This window comes from Mustela nivalis (assembly GCF_964662115.1).
Source record: "Mustela nivalis genome assembly, chromosome: 13".
Classification (NCBI taxonomy): domain Eukaryota; kingdom Metazoa; phylum Chordata; class Mammalia; order Carnivora; family Mustelidae; genus Mustela; species Mustela nivalis.
The window spans coordinates 87,767,224-87,782,030 of NC_139032.1; the positions used below are offsets into that span (position 1 = coordinate 87,767,224).

Consider the following 14,807-nt stretch of genomic DNA (forward strand, 5'->3'; position numbering starts at 1 on the left):
CAGCTCCTTGGGGACAGGGGCAGGCCGGTCCCCACTGGCCCTGGCCCTTCTCTTGGGTTTCAGATCATACCCAGCCCGCGCCTGCGGCCCTGTGCTCTGAGAGGAGTTCTCCCTCGGGTTCCGGCCTCTGCTCCTGCAGGTTTTCGTGGCCCGGAACGTGGTTCCAACCACCCCCCCCACTCCCTCCCCGGGCTTGGAGGTCACCTTCCCCCCACGCCGCGGTAGGTATCCCCCAGCAGACATGCGACATTCTGCCGCGCAGTGATCCCCCTACCCCCCCGCCCCGGGACCGCGCCTGTCCCATTCACCCGCGGGTCCCCGGCGCCCCACAAATCCGCGTCGAATGAATGAGTCTCGCCGCGCAGAGACTTGGCCCCATTCACGTCAGATCTTCCGGGCCCTCCCCCGCCCGGCGGAGCCGCGGGGGGCCGGGCGGGGGTGGGGGAGGGTGACCGCCCCCTCCCGCCGCCGGCCCGGGCGAGGCCGGGGGCGCCCCTCCGCCGGCCGGCTCGGTGCCCGCGGGGCTGCCGTGCGGCGGGGCGCAGGCCCGGCCGGGCGGGTGCGGGGCGGGAGGTGGCGCCGGGCGCTGAGTGGCGGCTCCGGGTCCACCCCTGGCGCGCCGGTGCGAGCGGGAGGCGGGAGGCGGGAGGCGGGGAGCGCAGGGGCGGCGGCGAGAGGGAGCGCAGCAGCGAGCATGTGCCGCGGAGCCCAGTAACCAGGGACGACCGCGGCCACCCCGCGGCCGCGTCGGCGCCCAGCCCAGCGCAGCTCCGCGCCGCGGCGCCCGGAGAGGGCGGCGGCCGGACGGCCCCGGCCTGCGAGCGGCCGCCCCGCGCCCCCGGCCCCGCGCCGCGCCCAGGGGGGCCGAGGCGCCGCCAGCCGCGCAGCGCCGCGCGCCGGAGCCCCGCGCCCGGGCCGCGCGGGCCCGGCGGAGACAAAGGCGCGGCCCCGGCCCGGCTCCGGCTCCGGCTCGGCTCCGGCCCGCCGGCCCTCCGCGCGCCCCGCCCGCCGCCCGCCCCGGCCCCGCGCCTGCCGAGCCGCTCCCGCTGGGCGCCCCGACGGGGTCCGGCCGGGGGCGGGGGGCCGTGGCCGCCGAGGATGGGGAAATCCAACAGCAAGTTGAAGCCCGAAGTTGTGGAGGAGCTGACCAGGAAGACCTACTGTGAGTGCGCGCGCCGGGACCCCAGCCCCGCGCTCCGCGGCGCTGCCTCCGCCCCCTCGCGCCCCTCCCCCACGCCCGGGCCCCCCCACCCCCACCCCCCGGACCCCGCATCCCTCCTCGGGGCGCGCCCGCCGCACCCCTCCCTCGGCCAGTCCCCGCCCAGCCTCCGCGCCGGCCCCTCCGCGGACCCCCGGCCGCGCCCCCGGCCCCACACCTGGCCCTATTGTTCTAGGGCACCCCTCCCCACCCCCACGCCCGGGACGGGTGCCGCCTGTCGGCGCGCGCGGGGCCACCCCCGGGCCGGGAGGACCGGCCCCAGCCCCCTACCCCCACCCCCGCGGGCCCCTTCTCTGCAGAGCTGTCCGAAAGAGCCGGGGTGTGCCGGGGCGAGGGGCGGTGGTCGGGGAGGGGGCTCCGGTGGCGCGGTGGCTGGGGCTGTGCGGAGCAGACTGGCACGAGCGCAGCGGGGTGGGTGATTCATGCATCACGATGCCGCTGCTGTTGCCGCTGCTGCTGCTGCTGCGAGGTTGGCCTGTCGCCCCCTCCCTGGCCCGGATTGTGTGCGTTGGGGTGGGAGGGGGGCGAGATTTGCCAGAGAGCTCGAGGCGGCGGCGGCGCGGGGTCCTGGGCGCCCTGTGGGCTGCAGATTTACAGGGCGGATTCCCCCGTGGCTCTGATCTCACCTCCCCTTTTCGAGCTCTCTCTGCCACACTGGAAAATGCGTTGATGGGGGTGGGGTGGGGGGGAGTGGGGGGTCATCTGGGCCATCTCAACAGATCACCGTCAGGGGGACCCCCTAAGAGGAGGGTCTGGGCATTTCGGACTTCTCCAGAGCTGGCCAAGTGTGTCTTTCTACTTGGCCCAACTTCACAACTGTCCTGTACCCTAGCATCTCTGGTTTCTCTATGAAGGACTTCTCCCTTCCCTGCACCTTCTTAGGGGGACACCCCAGCTTGCCAGGAGTTCACGGCACCAGCTCCTGACCACATGCTCTTATTTTGCGGGGGGACCGGAAGGAGGACAGCTGCATGGTCTGGAAGGGCTCCTCCCTGAGTGTCTGACTCGGCGGGGGGGGGGGGGGGGGGGGGCGCACCCGCCCTGGGTGTGGGTTGGAGTTCAGGCCCCATACCTGGCAGCCACAGGGGCCCAGCCCCTCTGCACTCTTCCCCCAGGAAGGAGATGGACTGCCAGCCTCCTGCGTGGATGGAAGCCTGGGAGGCAGCTTCTGGTGGTGCATTGCACAACCTCTGTCCCCCCTCCCCCCCCCCATCGGTCTTCTGGGCACGTTTGCAGGTCTGGCCAAGCCCACGCTTCGGCACCCTGCCCCTCGCCCCCATGTGCTTAGAACAAAGGGGGCTTTCCTGAGTGGGCGCTAATCTGCTAGGAGGTACTGGTCCTTCTCCAGTGGCATTCTCCAGCGAGGAGCTCACATCCCTGTAGCTGCTCCCTCAAGCGCAGAAGCTCCAAGGACTGGGACTCTGTCCTTCCTGCTCTTACCCTCTTTCCTGGGAGGTGGGGGAGGAGGACAAGGTGGGGGAGGCAGGAGGTGGCCCCGTTTGGCTGCCGTTCTGTGAGATTAGCTGGGTGTTCCCTCGGGCTCTGTCCAGATGTGGGCCGTGGCTGTCCGTTCGCAGGCTGGCTGCAGGAGGGACTTCCCAGGCTCCTGGGCCCGGGGAGGCAGAGGGCACCACGGGCTTTGACAGGAGGGGTGGGCTTGGGTTGCACAGGGTGTCCCCACGCATGAAGCCAGGTTGCCCGCTTCCTGAGCATGTCCCTTGCCAAGCTCTGCATCAGCTCATAGACTCACCTTACACATGGTGGGCACTGCTACCAACTGCATTTGCAGATAAGGAAACTAACACTCAGAAGTGAAGTCGTGTGCCCAAGATCCACAGCCAGTCACCAGGCGAGGGTTGGGACTCAAACTCTGGTCTGTCTCCAAAGTTATGCCCCTTGAAAGAGCTCAGAACTCAGGCGGAGAAGTTAGGAGAGGCTTTTCTTCTGTGGGTCCCTCTCTGATTCTAAATGGGAAGGGGTGGGGGGCGGTCATTTTTGCCCCCCACACCCCCCGCACATCTGTCAGCCTTGGGAGAAGGTGAGTCAACAGGGCTTTGGTAGGAAGGGGTCTGGCGGTGCTGAGCCAGCCTGGGCTATTTTTAAAGGCCTTTGGAGACCTGGAACAGTTTTGATCAGAGAGTTAGCTGAGTACTTTCCTCCATAGAACCTTATTAGGTATGGGCTGGGGGAGGCGGCAGGGGGATTCATCGGCTTCCCGTCTGTCTCCCTTGCTGCTGCTTGGCTCTGCTGGTACTTAGTAGGTCCACAGATATTTGCTGATGGAAAGACTCCCGGCAGGAAAAGCAGAGAATGCCTCCAGCTTGTCCTAAGGCCCCCGGATGGGCTTCCTTCTGATGGGGCCTGGGGCCATCTGCTCTGTGTTCTGGGGGTTCTGTGTGAAGAGAGGCGCACTCAGCAGGGGCCGTCGGCGTCTCCGGGAGAGCTTGTTAAGTTTCAAGTGCATGGCTGGCTTTGCGCTCAGATTTCTCAGGCCTCAGGCCTCGGGTCTGGGCTGAGTCCAGGGCCTTGCGTCCTTGGCAGGTGTTTGTCGCACAGATCCTGGTTCCCAGGAGCCCCATCCAAAGACCCACACTGGTTTCCTGGGGTGCTAGGCCACCTCGGGAGAGCACAGCTGGCGGCAGCGCCCAGAGGGGAGTCCAGATGTTCACCTGGGTCATTGCTGGCTGCCGCCCCTCTCCAGCTCCGTGGGAAAGACTGTCCCGGTGGTGTGTGTTTGCGCCTGTGCGTGTGTGCGTGGGGGCGCAGGAGAAGGTCTCAGACACATCTGGTCGAAGCCTAGCGAAAACCTCCCGTCTTTCAGGCTGAACACTGCAGAGGAGATGTTTTTTCCTCCTCTGCAGATAAGATTTTTAAAATCGTCGTGTCCCATCATACCATCCTCACCCTTCCTGGCACAGCTCACATCCAGGAGCAGCAGGGGCTTCGAGACTGCGGGGGAGGGGGGGCGGCCCTGTCCAGCCATTACTCGGAGAACAGGAGTCCCTGTGGCCGGCAGTGCAGTTTCTCAGACGCCTGGTCCGGTGTCTTCCAGCTTGTTGGTGAAGCTGTTCTCAACCCTGTGTGCCCAGGCTGTGGGACAGGCCAGCCCCTCCCCGAAGTGACCCTCGGTTTCGTCATCTGCGAAATGGGTATGCTCGCGGTACTTGGCTCCCAGGGCAATTTCCTTATAGCCCAACATGTAGCCTTTCGCAAAGGATCCTCCTTGAGGCGCGACAAACACTTGTCAAGGACGTAAGGGTGCATGTGAACAGTTGTCACTCGTGTCACTTTGACGACACGACTCAGCTTCATCTTGAATTGATCGTAAACACATCTTGCCGTCAAAGCTTGTCTCTCTGCACAGGAATCTTCCCACAGCCCCGGACTTTATGCCTGGCCCACAGGAGGCAGAGAAAAGTGGGAAACTTGGTGTGCCTGAATCCTAGCAGGTTCTTGTTTTACCTGGTCTGCCCTCACCCGCCAGTCATCAAAGGCTCACTCGGGGTTGGGCGCAGACCCTGAAAAGGGAAGGGGAGGCATGTAACTCTTGCCTCCAGAGGGAAACCAGCCAGATGGTCCCAGAAACCAAGCTTAAGCCGTCTGCTGCGGTCTGAGCTGCGTTGGTTTTCAGGCCTGTGGGCTCCAGCCAGGCAGCCCCAACAAGCAGATACTACCACCCTACCTCCCTTCCTTAGCCTCTCCCCCTGGGGCTCCTGGTCCAGGACTCGGAGGAGGTCGCCTGCTTCGAATGTCGCTCTTGGTCAGCCCAGGCTCTGCCTTGACCTTGCTTGCCAACCTTGAATCTCTGCAGCCTTATTCCTGATGCCCAGGAGGGTGCCCGGCATGCAGCAGCTTGTGGAGGGGAGACACAGCCAGAGGGGAGGTCCAGGCAGCTGGCCCCTAATGCTTCTGCCCTCGCAGAGCTGAGAAGGGGACCCCCCGTTTGCCTTCAGGAGTCTGGGGTTAAGAGATGCTGAGTGTCGCCCGTTGGGCTCTTGTGACTCTCTGGCTTGGGATGGTCACACGAGGGTCCCTTCCTGTAAGAGAAGGAATGTTCTCTGATGATCACTCCCCTCCCCCCGGGGCTGCTTAGCCAAAGGGGGCAAGACATGGCCACGGGGGGAAGCTGTAGCTGGTACCCATCAGGGGACAAATGAGTCAGGCTGTGAAGGGCCCCACAGCCAGGCAAGGAATAAGCCACCCAGGAGAGGGAAGGCCTAGAGGGAGGAAGGCGGTTTCTGTAATTCTATGTATCCTGGGCACAAGAGGGTGAGACCAGGGAGGCCCGCTCTCTCTCTCCACTGGAGGTAAGAGAAAGCAGCAAGAGGAACTGAGGTTCGGGCGTTACGCTGCGGGCGGTGGGAGGGGTGCATCTGGGCAGGAAACATCCACGTCTGCTCTTAGGAAAGAGCTCAGTATCCTGGAGAAGGGGGCTGGGTCCTCAGTCAGGCTCTGTGACCTTGGGCAAGTCACTTACCCTCTCTGAGCACCGGCTCATTCATCGACAGCAGCTTCCCATGTGACTCTGGGGGTCCAAGTGGGAGGATGCTTGAAGGTCCCAACTCTGGGCCAGAAAGGGAAGAGGGGTGGTTTGGCAGCAGGATCTCAGGGAGGATAGTCGGCTTCCGGGGCCAGATGGGCTGGGGTTCTGGCTCTTTCCTTGGGCAAAGCTCTTGTCACAGATCTTTACTTCCCTCCTGTGGAAGACGGGCAGCCCAGACCCCCAGAGTTGGCTTTGGGAGTACATGAAGGGTTTAGTACGGTTCCTGGTTCTGGATGGGGGGCGACCCTTTAGACTTCTGGTGGCTTTGCTCCTAGGATCCTCTGTCTCCTAGAGCGGGAAGAGCTGAGTGGGTCTGCAGCCTGCTTTTTTGTGCTAAGAGACGCAGAGAGGCCAGAGGTGGGGCAGGAACTTGGGGGGAGTCACAGAGCATTGCCTTCTCCTCACACCTGTTCTGTCTCCTTCTGTCTCCAGCATTATACTGCCTCACCCCGGAGATGCTGGCCGTATGAGGGGAAAGCCCATTGTCTGGCCACCCAGCTCCCTCTCCTCCCAAGGCCAGACCTCCGCCCCCTCTGGGCAGATCGTGGGGCGTGGGGCAGTGCAGCTGGAGCTGGGCCCGGCTCACAGCGCTCTGCACCCAGGGCCCTGAAGGCCATGGAAGGGATCTGCCCATTTTCTGAGTTGGGCGGGGGGCCGTGGAAGGAGAAAGTTAGATGTGGGTGTGGAGAGTGCTCTTATCTGCAGTCCAAGAATGGATCGGAGGAGAGGGTGCTCAGGAGGGCCGGGGGAGGTCAGGGTGAGGAACTGGGTGTCCGTGGGCAGGACCACAGATTCTGCGTATGTTTAGCAAGAAGATCCTGGGGAACTCATTATGTAGGCTTCATTACCTTATACATTTGGGATTTTATACTTCTTACTTTCTTTTTTAAACCTGACAATTGTGAATGTTTGCTCACATCCTGAACTATTCTTTCAAAACGTGACTTTTAAGGGGTGCCTGGGGGGCTCAGTCGGTTAAGCGTCCGACTCTCGATCTCAGCTCAGGTCTTGATCCCAGGGTCGTGCGTTGGAGCCCTCGGTTGGGCTCCATGTCAGGCATGGATTCTACTTGAAAAAAAAAAAAAAAAAGAAAGAAAGAAAGAAAAAAAAAGTTTAAAGCATGATTAAAAAAATAAAAAGCGTGATTTTTTTAATGGTGCATCACATGAATGCAGTGTTTTATTTGATCCCCTGTCATTGGACAGTTAGGTTCCTTCCTTCCTTCTCTCTTCCTTCTCCTCCTCCTCCTCCTCCTTCTTTTTGCCAATATCAATAGTGCTCTGACAAACATTTTTCTACTCAATCTTTGTAGGAACATCTTTGCAATAAATTTTTGCATGTAGCTCTTCTTGAAGATACATTCCCTAAGGGGCACCGGGGTGGTTCAGTCATTAAGTGTCTGCCTTTGGCTCAGGTCCTAATCCCAGGGTCCTGGGATCCAGCCCCGCATTGGGCCCCCTGCTCAGCAGGAAGCCTGCTTCTCTGTCTCCCACTCCCCCTGATTGTGTTCCCTCTCTCGCTGTGCTTCTGTTAAAAAAAAAAAAAAAATTCCCCAAAATGAAACGGCAGAGTTAAAGCCTGGGGATGTCTTAAAAGGCTTTTGATAGAAAATTTGTTAAATCGCTTTCCAAAAAGTATGTTCCCATTTCCGTTCTTAGCAAATGTGGATGAGATGGTGCCTGTTTCCCTGCAATCTTGCCAGCACTGGGTCTTACTGCTTTTCTTGATCACTGCTGATTTTGTGGGGAAGAAAAGAGTAGCTCACTCTTTGTTTCCTTTTTTTTAAAAGATTTTATTTATTTGACAGATAGAGATCACAATTAGTCAGAGAGGCAGGCAGAAAGAGAGGAAAGGAAGCAGGCTCCCTGCTGAGCAGAGTCCCTGATGCGGGGCTCTATCCCAGAACTCTGGGATCATGACCTAAGCCGAAGGCAGAGGCTTTAACCCACTGAGCCACCGAGGCGACCCTACTCTTTCAGTGTTCATTCCTTTGATTACTATTAAATAGGATCCTAGGACCTTTGAGCTAGAGGAGGTGCCTTTATTTTACAAATGGAAGAACCAAGTACTAGAGAGACGAAGTGTTCCTCCCAAGGTTATAAGGCAGATAGCAGGCAGAAACCCAGGAGTACTGCCTCTAAATGTTGGGGTGTCCCCCACTGTGCCATGATGGTTGGTTGTTGGGGTTGAGACAAGGGTGTCTTGCTGTTTTCTGATTTGGTTCATCTTGTCCTAAATATCTCTTCCTCTCAGGCAAGGAAAAAACCAGTATCAATTAAAAAGAGCATCCTTCTTACTGGATGTAACACTCCGCATGTCCGGGGTGTGGTCTGTTTACCAGGGCAGAGAACGTCATAAATTAATGTGCCAAGTTTCCAGGTAACTTGAAATTGGGGTCAGATTCCCAGCCGAGGGCAGGACTGCAGAGTGTTGAGAGCTTGTGGGATAGCTTGCTGTCTTCGGGCTGCGACTCTGCCCAGCCCCTTACGCCTCTGAGTCCTGGGTGTCCTGTGTGCGAGGTGGGGATGGACCACAGTGCTTTTCCCAACAGGCAGACAGGCGAGTATTAAGTGCTCAGTAAAGACTCCCATAAGAAAGAGGCTGCTTAGCTCTTGGTGTCAGGGGACAGGGGTCCTTGGCCACCCCCCACCCCGTGGTGGCCTCTGTATTTGGCACAGGTGTCCGTGGCAGGATCCTTCTGCACTGGGCTCCTGGCTCACTGAGTGGTGGAATTTAGGTCCCTGTTTGGAGGTGGCCTGGGAGGGCCAAAGGAGACTAATACTTTATTCACATCCTAGGAATAAACCAGTACAAAATACATTTTTTTAAAAAAATTCACTTGGTGCTAAAAGTCCCGAGCCCTTCCCCAGGTCCCTCCCACCCCCGTCCCCAATCCCACACATCTGTGCTCTTTGCCGGGCAGCCCCGGGGTTGGACTCAGCTTGTCTGGGCCTCCTGCAAGAGCCCGAGCAGTGGGTCATCAGCCCTGAGGGCGAAGGTGAGGGTGCGCCGCTGGTAGTAGTCCGGATCACACTCCAGGTTCTCGATCACATTTGCTAACAGATGAGCCCGCTCCACGCCTGTGCCGGGGGCCTCGAAGCCCAGGGCCATGAAGTGCACGTGCAGATGGTAGTAGGAAGGCAGGTAATGCAGGTACACGCGGAGCTGGTCCCCCTTCACCTGGTAGCGCTGCAGGATGGCCTCCTGGCCCTCCCAGAGGATATTCCTGAGCAACGGCAGGTGCTCTGGAGTGAGGTCCCGAAGCGATCGGATGCTGCGGCGATGGCAAATGGCGATCAGGTACAGGTCATCAAGCTGCTGTTGGTTCCACTTGAGATCGGGGATGAGGACAAAGCCATCAGAGGGATGTGGGCTTCATTCCCAGAACCCTCACAGCCTGGACAGTGTCGGTGGAGTCCCCAGTGCCCCTGCGACTCAGTTTCCCTTTCTGTATGACATTCTGATGGCCAGCTGGTGAGAAGTCTGGGGGGCGGCCACCCTGGGGCTCCAGGGACTGAGCGAGCCGGCTTTGGTGTCCGCTGACTTGGGATCATGAGCTGTCTCACCTGCAGGTACAGTTCTTAGTTTCCTCTGCCTCGGTTTCCTCATCTGCAAATTGGGGCTGTTGTGGGTGAGGTTAGGGATCACTGAGACGGGAATTTGGTGGCTCATCGGTCATGAAGGTGAATCTGCAATCAACACCGTGGATCAGAGGCCGGCCCCGGCTGCACGTTCATGTCAGCCAGACCCGGCTCAGGGTTCCACGCGCCGATCGCCAGCTCCTCCCGGGAATCGTGGGTGGTCCTCGCTTACAGATGAGAAACTGAGGCTCACGGGGGATCAGGGTGGGCCCAAGGCCGCAGTTTGGTCCTGGGCCGAGCGGGGGTCCTTGGGCGTGGGGGGTGCCGAGAAGCTGCCTCGGAGGTGTGCAGGCGATCGTGAGCCAGCGTGGGTGCCTGGTGTGGGTGTGTGGTGGGGCGGGGGCCGCGGATCACATGTGCGAGCCCCGGTTCGCGGGGGCGGGCTCCGGGCGTGAGTGACGGGGTCACGGCGTGTGTCGGGAGTGGGCGAGCCGGCGTGTCTGTGCCCGCGCGTGCGCGCGCGCGCTGCTGGGTGTGCGGGCAGCTCTGCGCAGGTTGTAAACGCAGATGCTCCTGGGGGGCGGGGGGCGCTGGGACGGGAGGAGGGGTGCGCTGTGGGGGGAGGAGGCAGAGACAGGCCCGGGGACCTGAATCAGAAGACGATGGTGCAGTTGCCTGCTCGGGGACCAGGAGACTGGGCTGCGGCTGTTCACCCTTCCCCCCTCACCGCGGACCTCTGTGGGAGCCCTTCCGTCCCGTCCCGGGGCAGGGGGAGAGCTGGGGAGAAGGAACAAAAGTGACAGCCCCCACTTACCAAGGGAGTATACTGGGCGGTGAATACTGAGTACAGATACACCGGCCTCTGGTCTCGCCACAACCCTGGGAGTAGCGACTACTGTGCCCATTTTATAGGTGAAGAAAAAGAGGCCCCAGCAGATTGAGAGACATGCGCATGGCTTCCCACACAGTCCGCGGCCACGTTGGGGCTCAGGCTCAAATCTTTGTCTGGCAAAACCTTGCCCTTCCCTCTGTGTGCCTGCCTCCTACAACCTCTGTGAACCTTATAACCTTAGAGCTGCTGAGTAAGGTAGTGAGCACCCCATCAATGGAGGCACTCAAGCAGCTGCTGGATATCACATACTGGCCGGGCGTCCCAGATTCCTGGGCTGGAAGTGAAATTGGACAGTGGGTAGGATCCTTCCAGCTTCATAGCTTTACAGGTGGCCCTAGTGGTTCTAGATGTTTTGGCTCCTGCTAGGGATATGGGGGCAGCCTCGGCCTTGGCTTCCTCTGGGTGTAGGTAGAACTGAGACCTGCAGGAAGGCAGCAGGACGATGGTCTTGAGAAATCCAGGGGGCAACGGGGGGCGGCCCTGCCTCGGCCTCTTAGGCTTTCTCAGCCTCTGCCCATCCCAGGGGAGGCTCCGATGCTCGTGAGGTGACCAGCGCTGTGCTAACCTCACAGGATCCTCCCAGCCTGGGAGCTCAGAGGCGGTGTGTCCCACTGTCCAGGGCTGGCACCATCCCTGCTGCTGAGGAGCCCACAGGCTGGAGCTGAGAAGCAGGAGGCAGCCCAAGGATAAGGTCTTGGAGACCAACAGTATACGCCTGGAGCGCCCCCAGCCTTACTGCCCTGCCAGTGCCTGGTATGGCCAGGGAGCCTTGAGAAACATCTCTTGGACAAAGCAGGAAACCACAGGTGCAGTGCAAGGCTCAGGGACCCAGTAACAGAGGGGTCCTCAGGGCCCGGAGGCCTGGTAGCAGTCTTGAAGGTTGGGACATGTGTAGTGGGAAGTTTTTTTTTTTTCTGCAGTGCCCGACCTGGAGTCACGAATAGGGCAGGACTGCGAACACCTCTGTAGAAGGCTCTGGGCTTCCCAAAGTGTTTGTCTGTGTGTTGCCTTGTTTTGGTCCTCTGCTGACCAGGGTGGGACGTGCTTGTGCTCCCGACCTGCCATCAGATGGGGTGGGCCGGGAGGGGACGGATCTCCAGGTTGGAGTCTGGGGTCCTGGTTCCAGCCCCACTTGCTATGGCTTTTAGCTGCCCCCTCAGGGTCTCAGTTTCTCTGATGTCCCACTGTCTATGTGATGGGGTGTCACCCTTTCTTAGCTTGAGGGTATCCTGATGGGGCCACCCAGGGGGCAGTGCTCCCCACCTGGTGAGTCTGTGTTGGGGGTGCCCGGGAAGGGGGGCAGGGCAGCTGCAGGCTCTGGCACGCCTGGTCTCCTGGGGTGGCACCAGGAAGCTGATGGGGCGTCCAGGCCACCGTGCTCCAGATTCCCTGGCAGGGGAGAAGGAAGAGGGCGGGAGGAATGTGGCTTTGAGGAATGTTTAACCCAAAGCAGAAATAGCACTCCACTTTTTTTTTATTTTAGGCTTGGGTTTTCAGCTAGGAAGTGGGCTCCCTCTCTCTCCCTCTCTCTCTCTCCCCAGCCTCCCCTGGCTCCCCCACTGCTCTGGCCTTTTGGGGACAGAAGGTGGCCTCTTCCCCCCCCCCCCCCAAATAAGAAGCTGCTGTGGGAACCAAGGAAAGCCCTGGATTTGGTGGTAGGCGGAGCTGGGTTCAGATCCCCCGGTCTCCACCTCCCAGCCCTGGGGCTGCTTCCCACCCTGACAGTCTCTGCTCTGTCTTCCGTCGTCGACTGGAGAGGGGCCAGTCTGGAGAGGGGCCAGTGACGCGAGTGGAGAGGGCTTGTCTGTGGTGTCGTGTCAGACGCTCCTGCTCAGGTAGCAGCCAGGCCTGGGTGCGAAGCCCAGCTCCTCTCCTGAGCTCCCGGAACTTGACCAAGTTCTTCCCCCAGCCTCCTTACTTCACCTGTAAAATGGGCAGACAGCGATAATCTACCTACCTGCCGGCCTACCGAGATTGTGGCCGGAATGAGTGTGAAAATATTGGCCAGAGGGACTGGCGGGTCCCAAGCTCCTGCATCCCTCCTCTGAGCCCCGGTGGCCTCCTGCAGGCTGGCTGCCGGGTTGAATGAGAGTCCGAGCGCTGGGCAAGGGGCAGCTCGGAGGCTCTCTTCACCTGATCCCCCTGCCCCCCGCTTCTGCCAGCATCTCTGGGGCTTCTCCGAGGGAGATGCCCAGGAATTGGGCAGTGGCCTCCCCAGACCGGGTGGCAAGGACACGTTCAGCTTGTCCCCTTCTCATTCAGCTGTGAGCACCCTGAGGACAGACTCGTCTCATTGTGGGGGTCACCGCTGTTCCCCCAGCCCGTAGAACAGAGCCTGGCACGTAGCTGTTGGAACCAATGAGCAGCTACGGAAAGGAAGAAACTAACAAGAGAGCAGAGCTTCTTATCCGTCTCCGGTCTGCACTTTCTGTTCCTGTCTGTCCCCCCTCCTACGTCCTGGGCCCGGGCTGGGGGGCCTGCTCTGTCTAGGGGGTGGTCCTGAGAACCCAGGCACAGGGAGGCTGGGCCCCGGCAAGGAAGGGTCTGGGCCCTTCCCACCTCCCCGGAGTCTGGGGACACGAGGAGAGGTCCAGCCAACCAGCATGGCCCCTCCTTCTAGCCCCCCCCCCCCCCCCCCCGCTGCTCCTGTCTCTTTGTAGGAACCAAGAGATTCCTGTTCAAAGGCAGGAGATGGGCTATTTTTGGCACTGTGGGGGAAAAAGCGAATGCTTCCCTTCTGTTCAAAAGTATACGGTGTGTGTGCTGGGCAGACAAGGCGCTCGACAGGGCTCAAAGCCCGTGCTGCCTGGGCTTCCGCCCACCTTCCCCTCCTCACCCCCCTGGCCCCCAGAGTCCGGCCCCCCGTCCCGGGCTCAGCAGCCCACACGGCCCTGGTGGGTGATTATTATTTCCAGACTGCCCGTGATGAGGCCCTTGCTGGGCCTGAGCAGAGCATGATCTTATTTAAAACTAATAGCAGCCCACGAAATAAAGGAGAGGAACCTGCTAGTCCCTTTTACCTCGATGTGTGTTTCCTTGGCCCAGGCCCGGCGGAGCTGGGGGTGGTTGTGAGAAGGAGGCCCAGCCGGCTGGGGGAGAAGGGCTGGAGGCCCCGGGTGCCCGTGTCGGGTGACTTCGGCCAAGGGTATCCCTGGGCGGCCTTGCCACTCTTTACTTAGAGATGCGGAGAGTCTTTGTGGATCCACTGCTCCATGCCAGGTCCTGTGAGTGCCAGGATTTCTGGATGGATGGATTTCTGGCCTTCCTGGCATTTGCAGTTTGGTGGGGCGACGGATAGGAGGTTAGGATAAGCATCAAGGCAGGGCATTCCACAATGCTGCAGGAGGCTACCGGGTCCGAGGGGCATCTGGGAGGGCTTTCCGGAAGAGGTGATGTTTCGGTTGAAACCTGAGGGTAGGGTTGCCAGCCAGAATCAACAGTTATTCATTATTGATCTGAAATCCAGATTTAACCAGGCATCCTGTATCTTTATGTGCTAAATCTGATGACCCTACCTGGAGCTGAGGAGGCACAAAGAGGTTTTGGGGGGGTAATTTGTGGGGGATGCTGGAAGTGTTTTAGGCAGAAGGAGCGGCATGTTCCAGGTCTGGAGGCATCTAGGACGTAGGTGACGTAGGGACTGAGGACGTAGGGAAGGTGCACCGGCTGGGATGGAGAGGAGACACCTGGTAAGGAGGAGGAATAGTAAATTAGCCCCGGGAAGGGGCTGTCCCTCAGTAGGGTGGGGGCCCACTGGAGGGAGCCCTGCTGGGGGCCAGTCTTGGGAACCAGGTGAGCCATGTGAAGCCCCACGGACCCTAGGGGAGTTGGGTGTCCACCCTGACCAAAGGAGGCCCCATCAAGGGGTCACAGCCTCCATCTGGCCTCCGATGGGTTCCGGCAGGGCTGAATGGTGTGCGGCTGTACCTCTCTGTGACGCGTTACTGCTTGGAGCCCCAGTGCTAGGGTCCTCCTGCTGCCCAGGACGAGGATAAGGACCAGGACAAATCACTTGCATGCAGAGGCCAGATTGGAGTCACCCTCTGTTCTCAGGTCTTAAAGGCCCGCAGTGCTGCTGGCCACCCAGGGTGCCTCGGGCTCCAGAACCCACTCAGCATCCCCCTAGGGACACTGTGGGGAGCAGGGCCACCCTCGTGGGCCTCAGGTGCAGGCGTCACTGCCTGCCGCTGGCTGGTCACTCTCAGTGGGGACCTTGCCACATCTTGGGCAGGAAGGGGAGGGAGGAGTGCTGGCGGTGGAGGTGGGGCGGAGTCCTGCTGACCCTGTGCCTGCCCAGTTTCCATGCCCAGTGCTGCCCCTGCTTGGTCCCTGTATCCCCAACAGTGTTGCCTCCAGCTCCCCGGTCTGGGGGGGGGGGGCTTGCACCTTCCCTGGGCCTCTCGGGTCGCCTCCCCCACTTGCGTTCTGAAGTTTCCTTGCTCTGGGACTTGTGACCTTATTAAGGGCTGAGACTGAGCTGGCTCCTGCCTGAGCTGGGATGGAGACCAGCCCAGCCTGTCTCCACCTGCTCCCGGGTCTGGGGATGAGGCAGGGAAGTGGGGGGATGTTGGG

General features: G+C 60.5%; 1 protein-coding gene, 1 long non-coding RNA gene and 1 pseudogene across 3 annotated transcripts in view; 1 reads left to right on the forward strand and 2 right to left on the reverse strand.

The window, feature by feature from the left end:
• The first annotated feature begins 1,003 nt into the window (after nucleotides 1-1,003).
• Nucleotides 1,004-14,807, forward strand: part of NCS1 (neuronal calcium sensor 1) — a 50,129-nt gene continuing 36,325 nt past the window's right edge. The window contains exon 1 of the mRNA XM_082696047.1: nucleotides 1,004-1,162. Coding sequence (XP_082552173.1) covers nucleotides 1,099-1,162 — 64 coding nt within the window. The 5' untranslated portion in view covers nucleotides 1,004-1,098. The remainder of the gene's footprint in view (nucleotides 1,163-14,807) is intronic.
• On the reverse strand, nucleotides 8,531-9,499 carry LOC309847245 (m7GpppX diphosphatase pseudogene; annotated as a pseudogene). Its single transcript has 2 exons — nucleotides 9,465-9,499; nucleotides 8,531-9,135 (listed from the first exon to the last, which is right to left on the reverse strand). The product of its transcript is annotated as a m7GpppX diphosphatase pseudogene (transcript).
• On the reverse strand, nucleotides 11,869-13,911 carry LOC309847033. The gene is made up of 3 exons (XR_014302271.1): nucleotides 13,751-13,911; nucleotides 13,256-13,643; nucleotides 11,869-12,158 (listed from the first exon to the last, which is right to left on the reverse strand). It is a non-coding gene; the product is annotated as an uncharacterized lncRNA (long non-coding RNA).